Source organism: Papio anubis, chromosome 6 (genome assembly GCF_008728515.1).
Source record: "Papio anubis isolate 15944 chromosome 6, Panubis1.0, whole genome shotgun sequence".
Taxonomy (NCBI): Eukaryota; Metazoa; Chordata; class Mammalia; order Primates; family Cercopithecidae; genus Papio; species Papio anubis.
The window spans coordinates 88,437,688-88,458,081 of NC_044981.1; the positions used below are offsets into that span (position 1 = coordinate 88,437,688).

Here is a 20,394-nt window from a genome sequence, read left to right on the forward strand (position 1 = left end):
GTATACCCAGAATTCATATCAAAGCTGACACATCAGATACACATTCACACTACTATGCTGTACTGTGATAATAATTATTCTGACTGTTGGTATCATTGTGTTCACACTATTACCCAGAAAAATTGCACCCTGAGATTGTTGTGTTGATTCAGATTTGAATCTATTCATGTCTAGAGCATAGAGCGATACCAAAATAATTTCAAAATCCTTCCTCAGTAGAAGATATAATATCAGACACATCTCTAAAGCAAGATGGAACTAAAGCATAATTTTGTGACCCTGGAAAAAAGAACTTAAGTTAAACTTGGGGTTTTTTCACTGCTAAGTTTTTGAGGAAGTTATTTAATTTCTCAGTCTGCATTTCTGTTAATGTTAATAACAAGGACATTAGACACAAAAAAAATAGGGTAGGTATTGGTTTCATTCTTCTAACAAGGTGTTGGAAAAGACTGAAGCTTCTCTATTAGGGTTTTTAGACTTTGTGAATGTGATATGTTGATACTATTATTTGCACAATACAAATGTAAAAATGTCAGTTATTAGACATATTGCTGGAGGAAAAATTGGGGAAATATTTTGAAATCTTCAAGCAGAAAATATTGGAATGTTAGATATATTAGCAAACGTAGAGATCATCTAATTTAGTGGTTCTCAAAGTGTAGTCCCTACCAGCAACATAGCATCACTTGGGGGCTTGTTAGACATATAACTTCCTCCACCCAGCCTCAAACCCAGTGAAGCAGAAGCTCTGGGTGTGGAGTCTAGCGGTCTGTGCTTTAACGAGCCCTTCCGGTGATTGTGATGGCCACTAGAATTTGAAATCAAGATCTTCACTTGACAGATGAGGAAACTAGCCTCAGAGGTTACCACATTGGTGATTTGGGTACTGAGATAAGATTAAAAACAAAGTCTCTTTTGTTAGTGTTATTTATTCATTTTGCCCCTAAGCAATTCCTTAAATTATTCACTAAAGTCAGGAATTAGGTAATCAATTTCTTTAAAGACTATCAGTTAGAGCTTAGAGGTGTGACAAGCCTGCAGGGTGGAAATAGGGAGGTGGAGCCACAGCTTCAGGACCATGTGTTTCTTGAGGACTGAGGGCTTGAATCATTACACACCCAGGTGTTACAGTGCAGCTTTAGGACACTAATAAAATGAATTTTAGGTGTGTGTAATTCAAGACTGCAAAATTGCTATAGTCTTTTCTACTCTCCAACATTTTTTTTTTAAGTTACATGCAAGTTTTCCTCATATTTTATGCCATTTATGCTCTTTTTTTCTAAACAGCATAAAGTGTCATGGCTCCCAGCACCTGAAAACTAGATTTAGAAGATTTTTATAGCACACACTGAGAAGATAGTTTTTTTTTAATTGACTCTTCACAATTCTAAATTTTAAAATATTGTCTATTAAATTTTGCTGATGTATTTCTTTTGATATCTTAAAACTATTTGTTTTTTAATTTGGAGAACTGCATTATACTAATAACATCCCTTGTTTTTTGATTGGTAGCTATTTTAAAAAATTAAACCTGCCAGTAGAAAAAGCTGAAATAAAAATCATATTGAATACAAGTATTTCTTAATCTACACATTTTATATTTTTAGCTCTTTAATGGATGATGTAAGATATTCACATTTTATGGTTCTGGGAAGCTTTATGAGAAGATTCTAGGAATATATACTTCTATTTCTCTCCTGCTTAGAAGAGAGAACATTTAGAATCAGGAAGGCAGAACTAAGCAAACAATTTAGTTAATGTGGTATGCAGGTAAGAGTGTGGTGTTTCAGAGTCAAATATGGCCACCAAGGATGTGTGACCTTGGATATGTTACTTAACCACTCTAGAACATGGCTTTCTCATCTGTGGACTGAGAATGTCGGCCTCACAGAGTTATCATGATAAACAAAAAGAAGGTATATATTGAATCTAGCAGTTAATTCCTCTACAGATGGCTATGATGTAATAATGTCATCAGTAAATATCCATCTAAGTTTAGCTATTAGCTTTATATATTTCTTTATTTTCTCATCAAAAGACTATATAACCCTTGTGTTTCTAATCCTTGTATGGATTTGTTTGTGTATGTTTGTAATTTTTGCACCCTTAACTATCCCAGCATCCTCTCAGGATTGGAGATAGTGAGATAGTTCTTATTCCTGTAATTCAGTTCATGTTCACCAATAGTTCTGATATAGATTTCTTTTCTTTTCAGTTTTTTTGATACAGTGTTTCCCTCTGTCACCCAGGCTGGAGTGCAGTGGCACAATCATGGCTCACTACAATCTCGAGCTCCTGGGCTCTCATTTCAGCTTTCCAACTAGATGAGACTACTGGTGTGCTCAACCATGCTTGACTAATTTTTAAATTTTTTCGTAGATACAGGGTCTTGCTATGTTGCCCAGGCTGGTCTTGAACTTATGGCCTCAAACGGTTCTCCCACCTCAGCCTCCCAAAGTGCTGTGATCAGCCCTGATACAGCTTTTCAATCTGTACCAAAAAGTAGTGTATTGTTTTTAAAGGGTAACTCTTAGAATTTATAGACAATTAGCTTATTAGACATTGTATCTAAAAATTATGCAATTTCTGTCTGCAATTATGAAATGACAATAATTTACAAGAGGAACTGCTGAGTTTTAGGCATTGCCTTAACACATCAGAGCACATATCACCTTGTCAATATAGTTACTAGAAAACCCTCAAGGCTGCTTGGGTTAATTATTTAAAGAATGTCCTTCAAAGGAAGCGGTATGGGTTATGCCATTTGAGTTTGATGTGTTAAAGAGCCTGGCCCCTAATACTAGTGTGATTTTCAGATAATAAGAGGGTAAAGAAGGGATATGAAGTTTATACTGCAAATGGGCAATGAATATTCCCCTTCTATTTAATGCACAAGCTCAGATTATTTTTAAGAAAGAAAGCTTCCCTAATTCATATCCAGATAGTTAACTCCAATAGAGTATTCAGTCTGAAAAATGTTTACGGGTCTATTCTAAAAATATTTTGGGTTTTGTCAGTTGTCATCCCAAATTATATAAAAAGTAACACTGTATATGGTGACACCTAGTATTTGGTTAACAATAAAATAAAATCAATATGCATTCACGTTCCTAAATATCTGGATAACAGATCTCACTGGCCAATAAAGAGTGGCCAATACAAGTTTTAAAACTTTTCTTCAAGATATTTAAATGTTACATACCCACTCATGGTCTAGTGTTAGTTTCATTACAATATATTAAACATGGATTCTGGAAATGATCTACCTTGGTTTGAAACCTGGATGCCAGTTTATTGTCTGTGTAATCTGGGCAAATCGTTTACCTTCTCTAATTCTATTTCCACATCTATACATTGGGTTAACAAAAATCTTCACCTTATTTAGTTTTAGAGCACATAATTGAAATAATTCACATACCAGATTTAGCATATTCCTGGCAAAAAGTTGTAATTCTGTTTATGTTTATCAATAACAGTATTATTATTAACACAAATTAACAGTTATTATTTTTACTATTGCATGTTTAAATATATTTGAAAATAATGTTTAGTTATTACTCGTTAAATGAAGAAAATCAGATAAGATCTAAAGCACCTGATATGTTCAATAAATTAAGCCTACAATATTGATTATATATATCCAAGGAATAATTCTACCATTTAAACATCTAGCATTATATATGTAAAGCATCTAATATTTAAGATGTTAGAATGTTATAAAAAAGCAATTTCAGTACTATGAAATCTCTGGAAATAACTACCTTTTATTTCATTTTTAGCCCATGTAAAATTGACCTAAACATATTTATTTACCTCACTACTGTCCATAAAAATTGAACTTTATAAACTTTTTAAAAATATTTTGTCTTGTAAAGATGCTACAAAGTGTTATTATTATATGTTAGAAAATCACCATTTATTTATAAGTCTCGCTGAAGCTATATAGTCAAAAATACTTTCCATGAAGAAGTAAAATCATGAGTACTATTAAGGAGTTACATTGTTGTGCTCATATAGAATCACTTAGAATTCTGAAATAATACCATTTGGAAAAGAAAAAAAAGTCTTAGCCTTTAGTATTATTCTACACAGCATAAAGTGAACCACATGAATCTTTTACAAACCCTAAGAATATATTTAGGTTACCCAAAAACAATTTTATGTCAATGATAAACATAACTCTGTTGATCCAGAGGGATGATCTCAACTTCCCATTTCTTGACTAAGGAAGAATAACATAATTAAGATGAACAGTCTTTCTCAAACATTTCCTCATTGTAGACATATCTAAAGTTTTATAAAAAATATGAGACCGAGGCAACTACTTCATTTTTCCTGAGATTATGAGGAGTGGGAGTAGAAGAGAGATTTGCAAGGAATTATCATTTATAAAATTTTCTTTAAGTGAGAAAAGAGCTGAAAGAGTGTTATTTAGTTCTGTCTTAAAGCCTGTAAACTATAGTCCAAACCAATAGCTTCCAAACTTTGCTACACAATAAAATCACTTGAATTTTAAAAAATCCTAATGTGCAGGTTGTACCACAGACCACTTGTAACAAAATGATCAATGTTGTAGCAAGACATGTATATTTCTTGAAGACCCTTATTTGATTCTAATGTGCCTCAAATTTGGAACTCATCAGCATAAGTGTTAGCTTGCGGATTTGAGTTCTAGACTCAGCTCTCTCTTCTTGTTTACAATATCAATTCACAAACTAAATATTTTTATACTAAAGAAAACATTTAGGTGAAATCATTTGAGGTTGACTGCTTTCAATGATATCTAGCTTTTGAAGAAGTAATAACAAAGGAAAGTTGGAAATAATAATAATAATTAAAAGGCTACTAGTATTTGGTAAGATTTCAAACTTTGCGAACAACGTGATCAGGGCTAATACAGAGGGTGGGGAGTGCTAGTATTTATAGCACAGGCAAGATAATTAGAATAAGTAGGTTTAGATTGCTCCTAGGAAAAGTAGGCTGTACATTGATAGTCATATAAAATATTTGGTTTATACTTTATTAAGAAATGGAAACATTGTTTTGAAACCTAAATATGAAAACTATTCTACTTAGAATTCTTTGAAGTAAAATTATTTCTTGTTTTAACTTCCAAGGTCTCTCAAGGTTTTTGACAAACGATTTCCAATCTGCTGATGGTGTGAGAAAGTGCTAGTTCTCATAGGAACTTTGACCAATTGTGCTTCTATTTATTTGTATAGACCGATCAGAAATTTGCAAATGATTCTTCATAGTGCCATCAAAATTTTGTGAGGTAAAGATGGAAATTGTACCTCTCTCGAGATGATCTTAGGTTATTTAATACTAAGTTATTTGCTATGTCATTATGTTTGTTTATTTAAAGGCCAATTTTTCTTTTTTTCTTTAAGATCCCTATAAGTTAATTAGTGGGGACTTTATCTGAGAAATAGGTAAGACACTAAAAGTTTTAAAAAAACAATTATTTTAAGCAAGCCTCACCTACTGCCCTCCAAGAGAAAGAAAGAAATTAGAAAATACCCAGCAGTAAAGTCTTGAAAAATCACTGAAAATACTTCTGAATATGGTGAAAATCATAATTGGAATTGGAATTTTACAATATAGAAGTCATGAAAACACTTATTTTCAAATCCCTCAATAAAACAGAGAAGTCCAGCTAACAGAAGTTGAAGGACAACTTTTAAGCTTTCACAGTATTTCAAATGTGGATTTTTGCCTGGTGCGTTAACTCGTCTAGGATTGTAAGTTCAATGACTGACTGTTATCTATTTAATAACTAGAGGTTTACAGGCTCATATTTTAAAACATTCACATAAGGAGGGGGGTATATACACTTTCTTGACTTGCTTTTCATTGCTTAAGCTTTTTGCCTACTTATTCAAATAGTTATCTTTTATATGCTGAACTATGCATGAAGGCAAGATACTGTTTTTCCTACCAGTGACACAATATGGAATGCATATGAAGATAAAGTAGAGGAAGATTGTGCTTTTCTCTAATTTTCATGATTCTCTCTGTAGCTATTTAGAAAACAGGAAAGAAATGGGCTTTGTAAACCTGTGCAGTTTTAGACAGGCAGACTCTTGGTATGCTTTCTTAAAAACTAGTTCCTCATTGGTCATGATAGTGAAAGGAAAGGGCATTTGGGCAAAAGGATGAATTAAGTTGTAAAAATAGTGACTAGATATCGCTCTTTCTTTGGCTTGTATTTCTTCATTATTAAATTACACCGAGTTTGAGATACAAACTATTGTATCATTCACACTATCTGAGATATTGAACTACATTATGATTACAAATGCCAGGGCATCATATATGTTCACACATCCCATTTAATGAACTTATATGCTGTAGATGTGTGTTGTGGGGGTGCATTACATCAACTCTTAGCTCATTTTTTATTATTCTACTAATTTTACCCCTGCTTCAACAACTAAATGGCTTATCTCTTTTTCTGTTTTTTTACTTTTTTTCTACTTAGATTTGGTGTATTTGTAATGTTAACTAAGTTTTAGAATAACTTACTGTTAATTCTGAGTGATGATAATTTTAAAAATTAAATCTTAAAAAATTTGACACTCAAATCATATTCTGGGCTTGGAGGTCATTGGTGGAAACAGAAGGCTTTGTTTCTTAGATGTGTTAATAATAAAGGACAGTGGCTGCATCATGGCCTGGCTGCTCCTTACTAATGAGGCAATTTGGGGTGGGTATAGACCGAAAAATATTTCAGCTTCCTTGGGCAGAAGAGACTAGCTGGGGTTTCCACGTACAGTGTGAAGATACAGTCACTACTACTCTTGTCTTTGTTGCGAGGATTTCTGTCCTTGGAAACAGATCCTGGTAGACCAAGGAAAAGGCGTGCTCTATACCTCCATGTGTCCTGTCAATCCCTTGGTTTGGTCAAGGAGAGGGAAGTCAACATTTTGTTACACTAGTAGAGAGAGTGCTATATCTATTTTTTTTCTTCTTAAAGCAGCAGTTTGAAGAGGTACTTTAGCCCAATTTGGCTGGTGATGATACAGATTCAAAATGTTAGAGAGGTAGCCTCAAAGTCACATTTATTGAATGGTCAAGTTTTCACTTAAGAAAAATGTGTCTTACTCTAATAAATGTGCAGTCGTGCAGGGGGAGATTTAAGAAATCCATAGTTCATATCTGTGTACTAAGATAACACATAAGCAGGCTTTCTTCCCTTTTCTTAGAATCCATGCTTTGCTCTGGAAATCTGCATATTCAGGTATATAGCCTTCTTCTTTCAAAAGTTCTCTAAAAGCTATTTTCTGGGTTCCCTACATTTTCTCTCATTTATTCCTCCATAATCACAGGACTCTGAGGCCTAGTGAAATGCTTGACATTTAAGTTGCTCTCAGTGATTCTATTTGAATGTTTATAATGAAACATGTCCTTAGATAGGCTGCTGCCCTCTTAACTTACAAATACTGAGGAATCTTTAGTCACAGAGCTTAATGATTAAAATAATTATAGTCAGGCACTCTTCTAAGAGCTTTACATATGTTAATTAGTTTATTTCTATCAGCAACCTTACGAAATGGGTACTATTTACCATTCTCATTTTACAAAGGAGAAAAGGAGGCAAAAATGTGATTAACTAGTCTAAGGTCACACCACCAGTAATTGGTGAACTGGGATTTGAAAGCAGAAACAAAAGAGTTTCACATCTTCTTTACAGACAAACACTACTAACCTTTTCCTCTAGCCAAGCTCAAGTATTTGTGAATGTCTAGCTTGCTCAAACTGTCACCATCTGACTGAGAACAGAAGAGACTTAAGTGTCATATCTTGGAATCCCACGAAGGTAACAATTTTACACATCTACTTTTGCAATTAAAACAAGGACTAACACATCTACAATTTTAGACATCTAATTTTGAAATTAAAACAAAGACTACTCTCACTTTTGTCAACAGATTTTGTAAATTTAAATTGAGAAAAGATTCTGATAACTTGATAAATGAAGATAAGCGGTTTAAGAACCAGAATTGCAAGCTCTTTAGGAAACAGCAAAATGCAAATCAAGACACAATATGCCATGTATTATCAGAAATTATATGGATCTACACGTAATAGTAGTTATAACTTTATTGTCAAAGATGGAGGAACTACCAAGCAAGTCAAAGAGTTTAATAACTCTGAAATGTATTTCTTTCATGTCAATAGTTTTTATGTGCTTATTTATTCAGTTGCAATAGTTTTGAAATGGTTAGTTTCAAAGCACTGATATTTATGTATATGCATACACTTTCCTATTTGTCTGAAATACATTAAAATTAAAAAGTCTATTTTCTTTTAAATGCACTGAGCCTCTTGAAAATCCAGAGTAACAAAAAAAAAGTCTCAAAAATGTCAGTCACCTAACCTGATTCAAATAATCTGAGACCTGGAGAGAAGAGTCAGAACAGAACTGCCATGGTTGAATCTGATGTGATTATTTACATCCAAGTTAGAAATCTCTAAAATTATACGGAGTCTAAAAACAATATTGACCAAACCTCAGGCATGTTGCTTCAACTCTAGTTGTTCTGCTCTAGTCCTATGGCTGATATTTCAAGATGAGCAAACCATTGATAATAGCATTACCTAACATGTCTGTGCAGTGCTAAACCAAACAAGCATAATTAGATATGCATATAAACAAAATTAAAATAGAGGAATCAAAATTTACTATACCCTGGAGCATTAGTGAATAAGCAAACATCATTTATTCATGCAAAAATACAGTTGTTATATCCAGGCAGCTTATACAAGTGCTGAGTAACACCCACCTCCTGTAACCTAGGGACCAGCACACAGAATTCATCATGATCAAGAAAGTCCAGGTAGGCGGTAAGGGTAGATAAATGGTATGAAGTTTGGGGGATAGAGAACATGACTCTAGTGTTTATGGGATTAAGAGACCTTGCAGATTACATATTTCAAGATCTCTAGAAGATTTAGAAGCTACAAAATAAAAAAACAAACAAACAAAAAAAAACCTTGAACACGGAGCCTGTGCTTGAGTGGAAGCCATTGAAGGAAAAGCAAAACAATGGCTAGAGGGAAATTCTTGGACTGCATAATATCCAAGTCATGAAGGTTGAGAAGCCACAAGTAAGTTAGAAAATGCCATCCTAGATACCAAGAAAATATACCAAAATCATTACAAATAAGAAAGCATCAATATATTTTCTTACACACATATACTGGGATTTATCAGGCTAAACTGAAACATTTAAGAAGGGATTTGGCAAAGATACCTTTTTTCCAAGGAGATAAAATCATCATAATGTTATTTTTAGTTTGCTTTATATTATTTTAAGTGCTATTGTCTAATTTCATGTAGTTTTCTTAAAGTCATTGGAGAAAAATAAGTCAAGACAGATATCTCCAATCTGATGGATAAAGAAACTGAGTTTTATAGTTAAATGGTTCCCCCCAATGTCAAGGAATCAGTAAATGGTTTGAGCCAGGACTAACACATCTACTATTGAAGTCTTCTAATTTTGAAACCTTTTAACTTTTTTTTTTTCTGTCTTGACTGGATTTAGGCTAATTGTGAAGATTCTTCTTTCATATCAAATTTATATGAATTTATGCATGATGATAGTATAACTAATAGTCAAAACTGAGACAGTATTATATAAGTGAAAGATTCTATTTCAGTTGCACTTGAAATGTATTATATGTTTTAGTCTCAAAGGCAGCGACAGAATTGTTTATTCAGTCAAAATCATTGATTATGTATCTACCATGAGTAAGGCAGTGTTTATTCAGCCTATATACTGTGCTGAGTAAGCATACAAACCTGAATATTCATTATAATAACTCCATGGCCATAACTCATGCAGAAAGACACTCTGCAATAATATAATGGAAAGTTAACTCTATAAAAACAAGCAAGTAGGAAACATGAAGATCTATTTACTCCTAAATGGTACTAAAATTATGTCAATAAATGCAAGTACTAGGAACAGATTTTGGTTCTTATCATTAGCACACTGAATGTATGAAGACAGTAGATGCACACCTCTTTGGCCATCTTTCCAAATACATGGCAGATAGGAGTGTCTGCTGCTGCTTTGGGAGCAGAAAATCAGGGTAGACTGAGAATTATAGCAGCACATGTTGAGCTTATTTAACTCAGCATACATAAGTGAATAAATGATAAAGCACAGAGGTGTACATTTTAAGAATATTAAACTCAAGAGAATGAGCTAAACAGTGAGTATGACAATGAGTATGACATTGCATTGTGTTAAGGCCATATAGACATTTTGCCAAATGAGAGAATTGGCTACAAGGCTGGGAAAATACATAAAACATTTAGCTTTATTATTTAGAAAATGATAGGGAGAAGAAATATATAGATGTTATAGCAGTGGCCATATTCTCTTAGTATTGGTATTTTGGAATGATGATGTCAAGTGAAGATGAGGAATAAGTGAAAAATGGCACAGTGCAGCATCTGGAAATCTTTTGTATCATTGAAAAGAGACACTTCAGGAGGACAAGAGTGACTAAAAGTCTCAGTTCTAGAGAATAGTCTTCTTGTACTAGGTTTGGATCTATTGCTAGAGTATCAGAGAGTCACTGGCTTGGAGCATCATGTGACTTTCAATCATTCAATGCATATCTGTTAGGAATCAATAAGGTGCTAGTCACTGTTCCAGGCTTTAGAATATAAATGTGAGTTGAACAAAAATTCTACTCCATATCTGTGAGGCAACATAATTGACAGAGAAAAAAATGTAAAATATTATATAATTTGGTAATGGAAAATTAGGGGTTTTCTAACTTTTTGACAAGATGGCAGAATAAAGTCATGCAGAAATCTCCCCAACACTGCTCCAACAATAGCAATGAAAGATAAAATTTAAAATACATATTCAGAAGAAAGAAAATATAAATTAGCATGCAATAGTTACAACTTTCTATTATACCTAAAGTGTAATGTTTATTAACAAAACAATGTTTTGTTTTATACCTTCCAGAGGCACATTCGAGTCATTGAAGGAGATATGAGAAAGTGAAGAAAAATAACATGGTGAAATCAACTATAAATTGAGTAGGAATTGTGTTTTTCCTCAAATTAATTTTTTGGTTGTTGTTGTTCAGTAGAATGTTCCAAATATAAGAATTGTTTTAGTGATAATTACATATTCTTGCATTAGGGGATAGGAATAGAAACCATCCTAGCTGTTAATTCTGTGTTGGAAACTGTGTTGGACTCCGTATATACTAAAAAGAGTAAAATACATTTGCTTATCCCCCTTAGATAACTCATAATTACAAGGAAATGTAAAAGATCTATGCTTCAGGAGACACCAGTAGTTCAGTCCAGCAGAGTCATGGGTAAGAGAGGAGAATGGTTGAAGATCATGCATGGGCAGGGTCCCAATTCCTGATGCTATATTACGTAATTGGGCGTGACTCTCTGATTTGTGAGGGGCCATCAAAGTCTTTTAAGCTAGGCAATAGCATGGTAAGTGTTAGAGAATTTACTCAGAGGGTCATAAGTAAAAAGGATTAGATAGAGGTAGAGAAACAGGTTTGGAAAATGTGATATTAATCTAGGTGAGAGATAACGAAAACTTAATTCAGGTCAGTGACTGTGGAATGGTGATAGATTCGAGGGATACTGAAGAGCCAAAATCAGCTGGATGTGGGGAACAATTGTTTATGGCCAGATGAATGAAGTTTGACTCTCTGTGTACTGATTTGAGAGATGAGATTAATGATGATTAAAAGACAAAACAAAACAAAACAAAAACTGAGTAAAAGATAAGGAAGAGTTTGGAGCAAAAACATAATTTAAATTCTAAAATTCATTTGTGAATTAGTTGTTCAGAATTCACAGCAATGAATTTACAAATGTTTTCTAAAGAGATAGAAATGCAGACAAAAGTATTACCCAAAGCAATAATAAGACTTAACATGTACTTCCTCGCTCTATATTATTATAAATACTTTCTGAATATCAATTAACAAATTTAACAACTCTTAAAGTAAGTAGTATTTTTGACCATTTTACAGACAAGAGGAAGGATATGGAGAAATGAAGTTATTTTCCCTGTGTTACAAATGTAGTAATAAGGATAAATCCCACACAGTCTGGCTTCAAACCTTCTGCAGTTACCCCACCACCCCATGCTAACTTTTTCATGATATAAACGCTAAGCAGACTTATAGGCTGACCAACAACATTCTATTTCATTATATTTTTTCTTAACTATAGAATTACTAATATCTTGAGTTTGGGAGATAGAATGAGGTAGAATGAGGGCTTTTTTTTTTTTTTCCATTATAAAAGAAGAAAAAAATATTCGTCTTCATCTTGTCTAAATTTTAAAGTGGTCAAAATAACATTTCACATACTTTTGCATATTACTGTTTCTTCAGAAACATTCTTACCATGTGTCTCCCTCATCAAATGAGATATTGGTAAATAATCCTTCCTTGTTTCTCTCATCAAGTCCAATTTCCTCCACTTGATTTCAGATTATTTGATCTGGCCTTGCTATTTGCAGCCGTTGATGCCGCCTATTCTTTTTCAATATCTGGAAGATGCTGCTATTTGGTACACCCTGGTCTTGTTTACTAATCAGCTCATTCCACCCTCCTTTCTCTCGCAGGTTCACACCTCTGTTCCTCCTCTCAGTCCCTCGGGGCGTTCCCGCTTCCCCAGTCCATCACAGAAGCATCCATCCATGCTCTGAAATTAGTTTTCTCCCTCAACACCCATTTTCCCACCACCTTTCCTGCACTTTGTGCATCCTTCAGAGCACCTGATTCTCGCTACCTTTTAAGAAGAAAACAATTTGAATTAATTTACACTTCAAGGATTCTAAAATATTTATACAGTGTCTACTGAGTGCCAGAAACTGCTAAGTCCCTAAGGACATGAAACAAAGATTTCCAGTTGGCTTCTGCCCTCCAAGAGCACTTGATCTAGTTGGAGAGACGCACACAAATAATCTGACAGAACAAGGTAGGATAATAGTAGCACCAGCAGTGTAAGCAAAGCGACGAAGAGAATTAATTCTGGGTCCCTAGCGTCAGTGAAGACTTGCAGGAAATAACTTCTGAGTTATATCTTGGAGAGGGGGATTTCTCCCATTTAGAAATGTGGGAGGGAGGCCTGGCACGGTGGCTCATGCCTGTAATACCAGCACTTTGGGAGACGGAGGCGGGTGGATCACCTGAGGTCAGGAGTTCGAGAGCAGCCTGGCCAACATGGTGAAACCTTGTCTCTACTAAAAATACAAAAATTAGCTGGGCGTGGTGGCACATGCCTGTAATCCCAGCTACTCAGGAGGTTGAGGAAATAGAATTGCTTGAGTGAAGGAGGCGGAAGTTGCAGTGAGCCGAGATGGCACCACTGTACTCCAGCCTGGGCGACAGACTGAGATTCTTTCTAAGAAAACAAAACAAAACAAAACAAACAGTTAAAAGAAAGAAAAAGAAACGTGGGAGGGAATGTGAAGCTGGACAGCAAAAGAATGTGAGCATGGAAGTACAGCCTGTTTCCAATTTAGAATAGTTTCACTTGTGATTTGTGGAGTTGACAATGGTGTGAAAGCCATTTGCATTCAGTGGAGGCCATAACCTCATCCTAAATTCTAAGGAGTTCCTCCACTTAGGATGAGACTATGTCCTGATAACCCATACTGAAGTGGAAAAACTAAGTTGGGGACCCTCTGCTGTGTTGCTGGCATCAAATGCACTTTCCACTTAGAATATTTTCAACTTACAATAGGCTTATGGGGACGTAACCCTATCATAAGTCAAGGAGCATATAATCTATTGATCTGATCCAGAAACAGTCAGCAGTTAACTTAATCTGTATTTCAGACACCATTGCCTTAAACTTCATTTCCACCATATCTTTTTTTTTTCTGGCCAACATTGCCAATAGCTTTGTGGTGCCTCTCCTGTTAAATTCAATTTCTCCTACTTGACTTTCAAGATTTTATGTAATTCATCTCTGCCTTTTCTATACAAATTTCTATACAATATTACTTACTCCTCTTCAAAATATGAAGGATTGTATTTAATGTTTGCGGGTCTTGCTTTGTAAGCAGAGCAGAAGGGATTTAATTGCACCTTGTTCTGCTGGCTCCACAACAAACCTAACCGAACAGGGACTCCTTTATTATGAGAGGAGCCATCACAATAATAGCAGTAACTCAAGCATTAACCCACATTCATTTCTCAGGTAAAACTAAGCGTGACTGTTTGCAGTGTCATGTTCCTGTAGTTCCTGTTAAGCTGGGTCCTGGTGAATTCGTGTGGAGCTCAGTGTGTAACTGGTTAGGATCTAAGTGAAAACAAATAATTATAATGCAGATCTCCAGCCCAGTAGATCCCTGAAAACACTCCTGCAAATGTCAGGAATGAAGAAAGGCATGGGTGTCTGTCATCTGGAAGGAATACATTTTAGTCTCATATTCTGTCTGTTTTTTAATGTAAACAGTGCATATTTCTAGCAAATTGACAGAAGAATATCAAGTTAAACTCAGAAATTTCTGTTGTAATTTGCTGTGGAGTCTGTGCTATCAGTGTAATAAGCATCTGCAAATTCATGTTACATTTTAAAGGTGTTCTTAAATTGTTTGCTTCATTTCTATGAACTGATGTTTTAAAAATCCTATGATTTATTTCAACATGCTCTGCATATGCAGTTTAACATTTTCTATTTGTTTTCGTATTGTTTGTTGTCTAGTCATTCATTTTATTTAGTTTTAGTTATGTGAAATGGTGAGACTTGAACAGTGTTTGTCCTTTGCTTACCTAAAACCATTCTACTTAAAACAAATTTGCTCATTTTTTTTTCCTCTGAGCATCTTCAAGTAAGATCTATGATTAACCAGACATAGAAAAACATATTGTACCTTCTTTAGTTACATATAAAATCTACAAATATATCTAATTTAAATTTCAAGAGGAAGATAAAAATAATGTTCAGCAGTAGATAACTAGGACATTTAAAATAATGAAATACAAGGTGCAGGTTATATCCGATGGAGCTTTATTTGCCATTAATGGAGGTTTAGAATAGACAACACCTCACTTGTTTTTGGTGCCAAATTATCAAATTTATAAATTCCTACTACTGTTCCATATCTACAAAACAGTTGGCTAGTGCATCACTACTTACTAAACTTTGTGCAATAGGTCCAATTAAATTGGATCAATTAATTACATTTATTTTAACCTCAAGGTCAGTCAGAAGAGGTCTTTTATTGTTTTAATTACAGATTTAATTATATTCCATCATTGAACTTGAAAAAAAAATCCACCCCCTTACAGCACTTAACTCTAATGAGGTTCTCAGAAGCATTCCTATTGAAATATTTTATTCTTCTGCCCATATTCTTTGAGCTATGCTGAGATGCACTAGACAGAAGAGTAAGAACAGCTGGTAGGATTGTGTGGGATACTGCAGGGACACCAACACAAGGCCAAGAGGATGCTGCTCCACAGATTGAAAAGTTGCCAGTCACCATGTTTTCTTTATCATTTTACTATCTGTAGTTACAGTTTTTGCATTTAAGATGTAGGTAATCTCTTTGATTTGTGTGTTTCTTTCAGTAGCTTTCTTTAAAATTGACATTGACTTTTCATTGCAGCTAACAATATACAACAAAGGGTAAAAGTAGGAGATGAGTGCATCAACAAAAACCTTGTTACTGATGATTACCATAAATGTTTAAATATAACTTTTATTTAGTTATGGAACTTTTGTATTTTAAGAATGGCTTTTGATAGTGTATTTTTGTACCAGTTATAAACCTAATATTTTAGAGATAATTTTATAATTTCTGGAATCTTCCTCAGTGTTCCAGGATATATAATTATCACTGTATAAACTTAAGAAGAATGTTGGCGTATGTCTTGCATCTTTGAGCAGCATTTTGTTAATATGCATATGAGAACTGGGCAGGGACAGGCCAGGATTTCAAGATTATCTTTGAATTTCAGTTCAGTGTAGCATGAGCTTCAGCACTGCAAGTATGACAGCTAGCAATAGCACCTCATCTGACATTTGCCTATTATTCTCATTTTTGGGGAATTTAAGAGGGTGGTGTTTTAAAATAGGGAGTGCTTGGTTTTCATTTCAGGTGCAAGTTCCAATGATCACTGAGTCACTTTCTATGTTAAACAACTCAACCATTCAACCAGATTTATCACTTTTTCCTTTTGTTTTGGATTTAACGTTAGAATTACCTAGTAACCTGAATGCAAAAAACAACAAAAAAATCTAACTTAATCTATCAAATGTTTAAAATACATGTGAACGTCCAACGACAAAGTATTTCCTTTCTCATGCAAATATTATTGTTAGTATCATGCAGTAGTTTCAGGAAGGAGCAAGAAAGATTGTAACTGTTTGGCAGTATGGCTCTTTGAAGACATGATCTTGTTATTCTGTAATAATTAGAGTGGAATTGTTAGTGTGCAAGAGATTAAAAGGAAGCAATGAATATTCATTTTTCTTCATATTCTGATTGGTCCACTCAACTATTTCAATAAAACTTTATCTCTTCTTGTAATATTACATAGGAAAATAAAGAACATGTAAGGGATATAAAGGAATCCACCAATGATTGGAGACAGGATTTTCTTTACATTGTCTAATAGACTTGTTTATTATTTTAAGCTGGTAAAAAGAGACTTATGATTCGTGTTGAAGAAAGAGTTATTTGTGCTTGATACATTGAAGACACTGTTCAAAAGCAGTTTGTCCTTATAAAAGGATGACCCCTGTAGTATTTCTTAGGCAAGGAGGGACAAATTCAACCAACAAAAATCACATCTCGCCCCGAGTTCCCCATGATTTCTCCACATAGAGCAAAAAAATACACATCAGTAATTTATTCGAACATGCACATCAGTGAGTAGCATAGTTCTAGGCTACTCAAGAAACAAAAGGGAGAATATCAGCATTACCTAAATAAAAAAGAGAGGTGAATTACACCACTTTAATTGTCTTAAAAACACGGATAAGAAGAGCAATTAAAATATAGTCCTAAACAGTACTAGCTAATGTAGATTACATAAGTATACAATATGATTCAACTAATAGTGCTCTGACAAGCATAAACCACCAGTTCTAGTAAACAAGGCCCAGATCAATTGCTGAGAAAATGTTAGATTCAGATGTAGAACAAGTTACTTTTATTTCGGTACTGAATGCAAAACACAGGTCAAGTGTGAGGACAGCGTTCTAAAAAAGGTGGCTCTGTTAAAGCAAGGAGGCCATTTCCTTTTGCATTTTTATAATGCTGGAATTCTATTTTTGACGTTCACTTTCCTACTTTTCCTCCCCTGAGCACTAATTTATTAAAAAAAAAAAAAAAGATTTCAAGGTGCAAGTTGTACATTCTTATCGTTATACTATCTCATCTCTTTCTGGAAGAGAGTATTACAATCAGCATTACAATGTTCTTTTTCTCTTAATATTTGTTTCACATACATGTATTTCAAAATCATAATGTTGATTAGGAAAAGAAACTTACAAACGAGATAGTGATGTAATCATACACTTCCTATTGTGCTGTGTGTCTTTCCCATCCCTTCTCCCCTTTCCCTGTAAAGAGCTGTAAAAAATTTAAGGCAGATGAGGTATATTGCTGAAGGAAAAAGTTATTTTTGATAAAAACTCAAAAAAACTTTTATTCTGCCCTTCTACTCAAGAAAGACTACTCAACTATAAATCTAGTGCTAGAAAAAAGCAGGAAAGACACCGTTTGCGTGTACCATACTATGTCTTCTATTTCTAGAATGGCTTTTTGTTAATTTAATTTTAATAGAAAAAATAAGCACCTTAAGCTATGAACAAGAAAAGAACTTCATTATTAGTGAGTCTAGAATCCAAAAGGAATTAAGAACACTCACTCAAACTCTTTCACTCATTCTCACAAAGGCCAATGCTACTGATTAGAATTGTAAAGTGCTGTACTTAGTATAAACACTTGTATACACTGCAGACACTGAAAAATAACCCTCAAGCACATTGTGTTATAGTTCCAAAAATATATTTACAGTCTATTACAAAGATTACAAATGGAAGTGTCTAGGTGACTGTATTATGCTAATTAAAATTATTTTTACAGATTAATTTTCCTTAGGGACAAAAAACATTTTAGTGAAATTAAAATGATTTTTCTAGTCAATCAAAAAATAAATTAAAATATCAAATAACACTGTACAGTGATTTAAAACAAAAAAAAATAGGGTGGGGAGGGGTTTGGGAAGCAATCCATTTGAGTTTTTCTATAGCCATCTTTGGTCCTAAATGTGGGAAAACACATTATGTAGCACTGAAAATACCTGTTCTTTTGTGATGCTCTGCAAGTAAAATAGAAAAATATAGTGCATTTTCAATGTATTCAGAGCCCACTACAGAGAAATGTGTGTACAAAACAAGACAGTATAAATAAAATTTACAAGTTTTACAAAGGAACATTTACAGATTTTGTTTCTGTTATTTGTTTGTTTGTTTGTGGATGCCCACATTATCAAACAAGACCAATTATGACCGATCCCTGGGATCTTTCTCTATTAAAATCATTATAAACAGCCCAATTCTCTTTGGAAGTACAACAGTTCAATTCTGGGGTAGTTCATGATTTTCATAACTTTTGAAAGCATTACTCACAATATGTATACATTCCTGTAATATCTATAAAGACACATTTAATTATTGCTTATGAAATTCTAACACAGTAATCAAATAATATGGTTTAATAAATAAAGCTTTAAAAACAAGCCAGATCCTTCACCTCTTCCTTCTAGGGTAAGGAGTCCTTTCATTTAACAAGTTTCTTGCATCAGTGTTCACAAACAAAAGACTTTTTGTTTTGTTTTGTTTTGAACTGCAATGGTGATATTCTGTGCAGCACATTTGTGTTTAAATGGTGAAAATTGTGAACTGCCCCTTTATCATGCTTCAGAGTTATAATATAAAACAATTATTTCCTTTCATGTTTGGACTGCATTCAACAGAAGAGGATATAAAATATATGTCAACTATTTATCCTAAATTTCCTAATGTCACGAGACTGAAAAAATCTTGATGTGCTCAGATTAAATTTTCGATAACACTGGATAGTTCTGCTTTCAGGGACTTGCCTTCACCAACATTCTTCAGATGAAGCGCCTCATTTTTTTTAACATACTCATAAACCTAAAACTCGAGTTTATTAAATTCTTTCTAGTAAAATCACTCTATAAACAATCTGTTAAAAGTGCCTTATAGTATGTATGGATCATTATTGCTTTTTTCATTGAAAAGATAGTATGTTGTCTGATCTTTACAAAAAATTTCTTTTTAAAAAATATCAGAGCTCTTGGCAACTTGCATTTTCTTGACTACCTGCCAATTAGCAAACAATATCAAAACAGCACTGATTAAACAGAATAAAATGGCACAAAAAGGATACCAATGTTCTGACAGAGATGTATCTTCAGTCACGCTATTTCTTTTGAAATCTGAGATTCTTTCAAAGGTACCCAGTGTAGTAATGTGTTACAGATTTAACACTAAAAAGGTCCAAAGCTATAAACAACTTTCTAAAACAAAGTCCTTATGAAGAATAAACACAAATGATTTTAAAAAGGAATAGTCTGAAATCACATATTTAAGGAAAATATTTCATTGATTTTAACAATAAGATCATGATTTTATTTGACAAATATATTCTTTCTTAAATTCTTTATGTACATTTTAAAAAGTCTATAAGACAAAAAGGAGGTTAGAGAGCTCAAGGTGTTTGGATGTTTTTCAGGTAGTACTTTGTTTATTGTCACTGCTATTTTCCTGGCCACCGATGGTGGATCCTAAATTCCCTTTTTATATATTCTGGTGGCACTTAGGAGTTCAAGTCTATAGGTGCTTCTTAAATCTTCACTGTTGGAAGGACCCAGGACATCAACTGTCTTCTAGCAGCATTCTATGCATATACTGAAGGCCAGTACTGTTCTCTTGCAGTCTGTAATCTCCCTTAAAAGGGAGAAATGCATATCACACTTGAATGCCAGTTCCATGTAAATGTAGCATTTGTGCTCTCATAGTCTGAATGCTGCTCATGATTTTCTTTTGATGGCCAACCAGTGTGATCCCTAAACTCATCACATCCCTGAAAAAGACAAATGTAGTTTTTATTAGGTACCTTACAAAGAGTAAGTGTGGCACGAAACTGTCATCAACTGTTTAATTAAATATGTTATCTTAGCCAAATAGATCTTATCTTAGTGTTCTTGGGTATTATGATCACACCCCTGCATCAGATCAGAATAGTAAAACCTGTATCAACATGCTCCTTTGTAAAAACCTAACTGCTCAGGCTCTCAATTTACTCTCAATTCATTTTTAAAGTGATTTGAAATTTT

General features: G+C 33.8%; 1 protein-coding gene across 3 annotated transcripts in view; it reads right to left on the reverse strand.

The window, feature by feature from the left end:
- Positions 1 to 16,619: 16,619 nt before the first annotated feature.
- EPHA7 (EPH receptor A7) overlaps positions 16,620 to 20,394 on the reverse strand; it is a 179,652-nt gene continuing 175,877 nt past the window's right edge. Inside the window, exon 17 of one of the 3 annotated variants that reach the window (XM_009205682.4) lies at positions 16,620 to 20,141. In XM_009205682.4, coding sequence (XP_009203946.2) covers positions 20,027 to 20,141 — 115 coding nt within the window. In that variant the 3' untranslated portion in view covers positions 16,620 to 20,026. The remainder of the gene's footprint in view (positions 20,142 to 20,394) is intronic. The other 2 variants (XM_009205684.3, XM_009205683.4) reach the window with 2 other exon arrangements.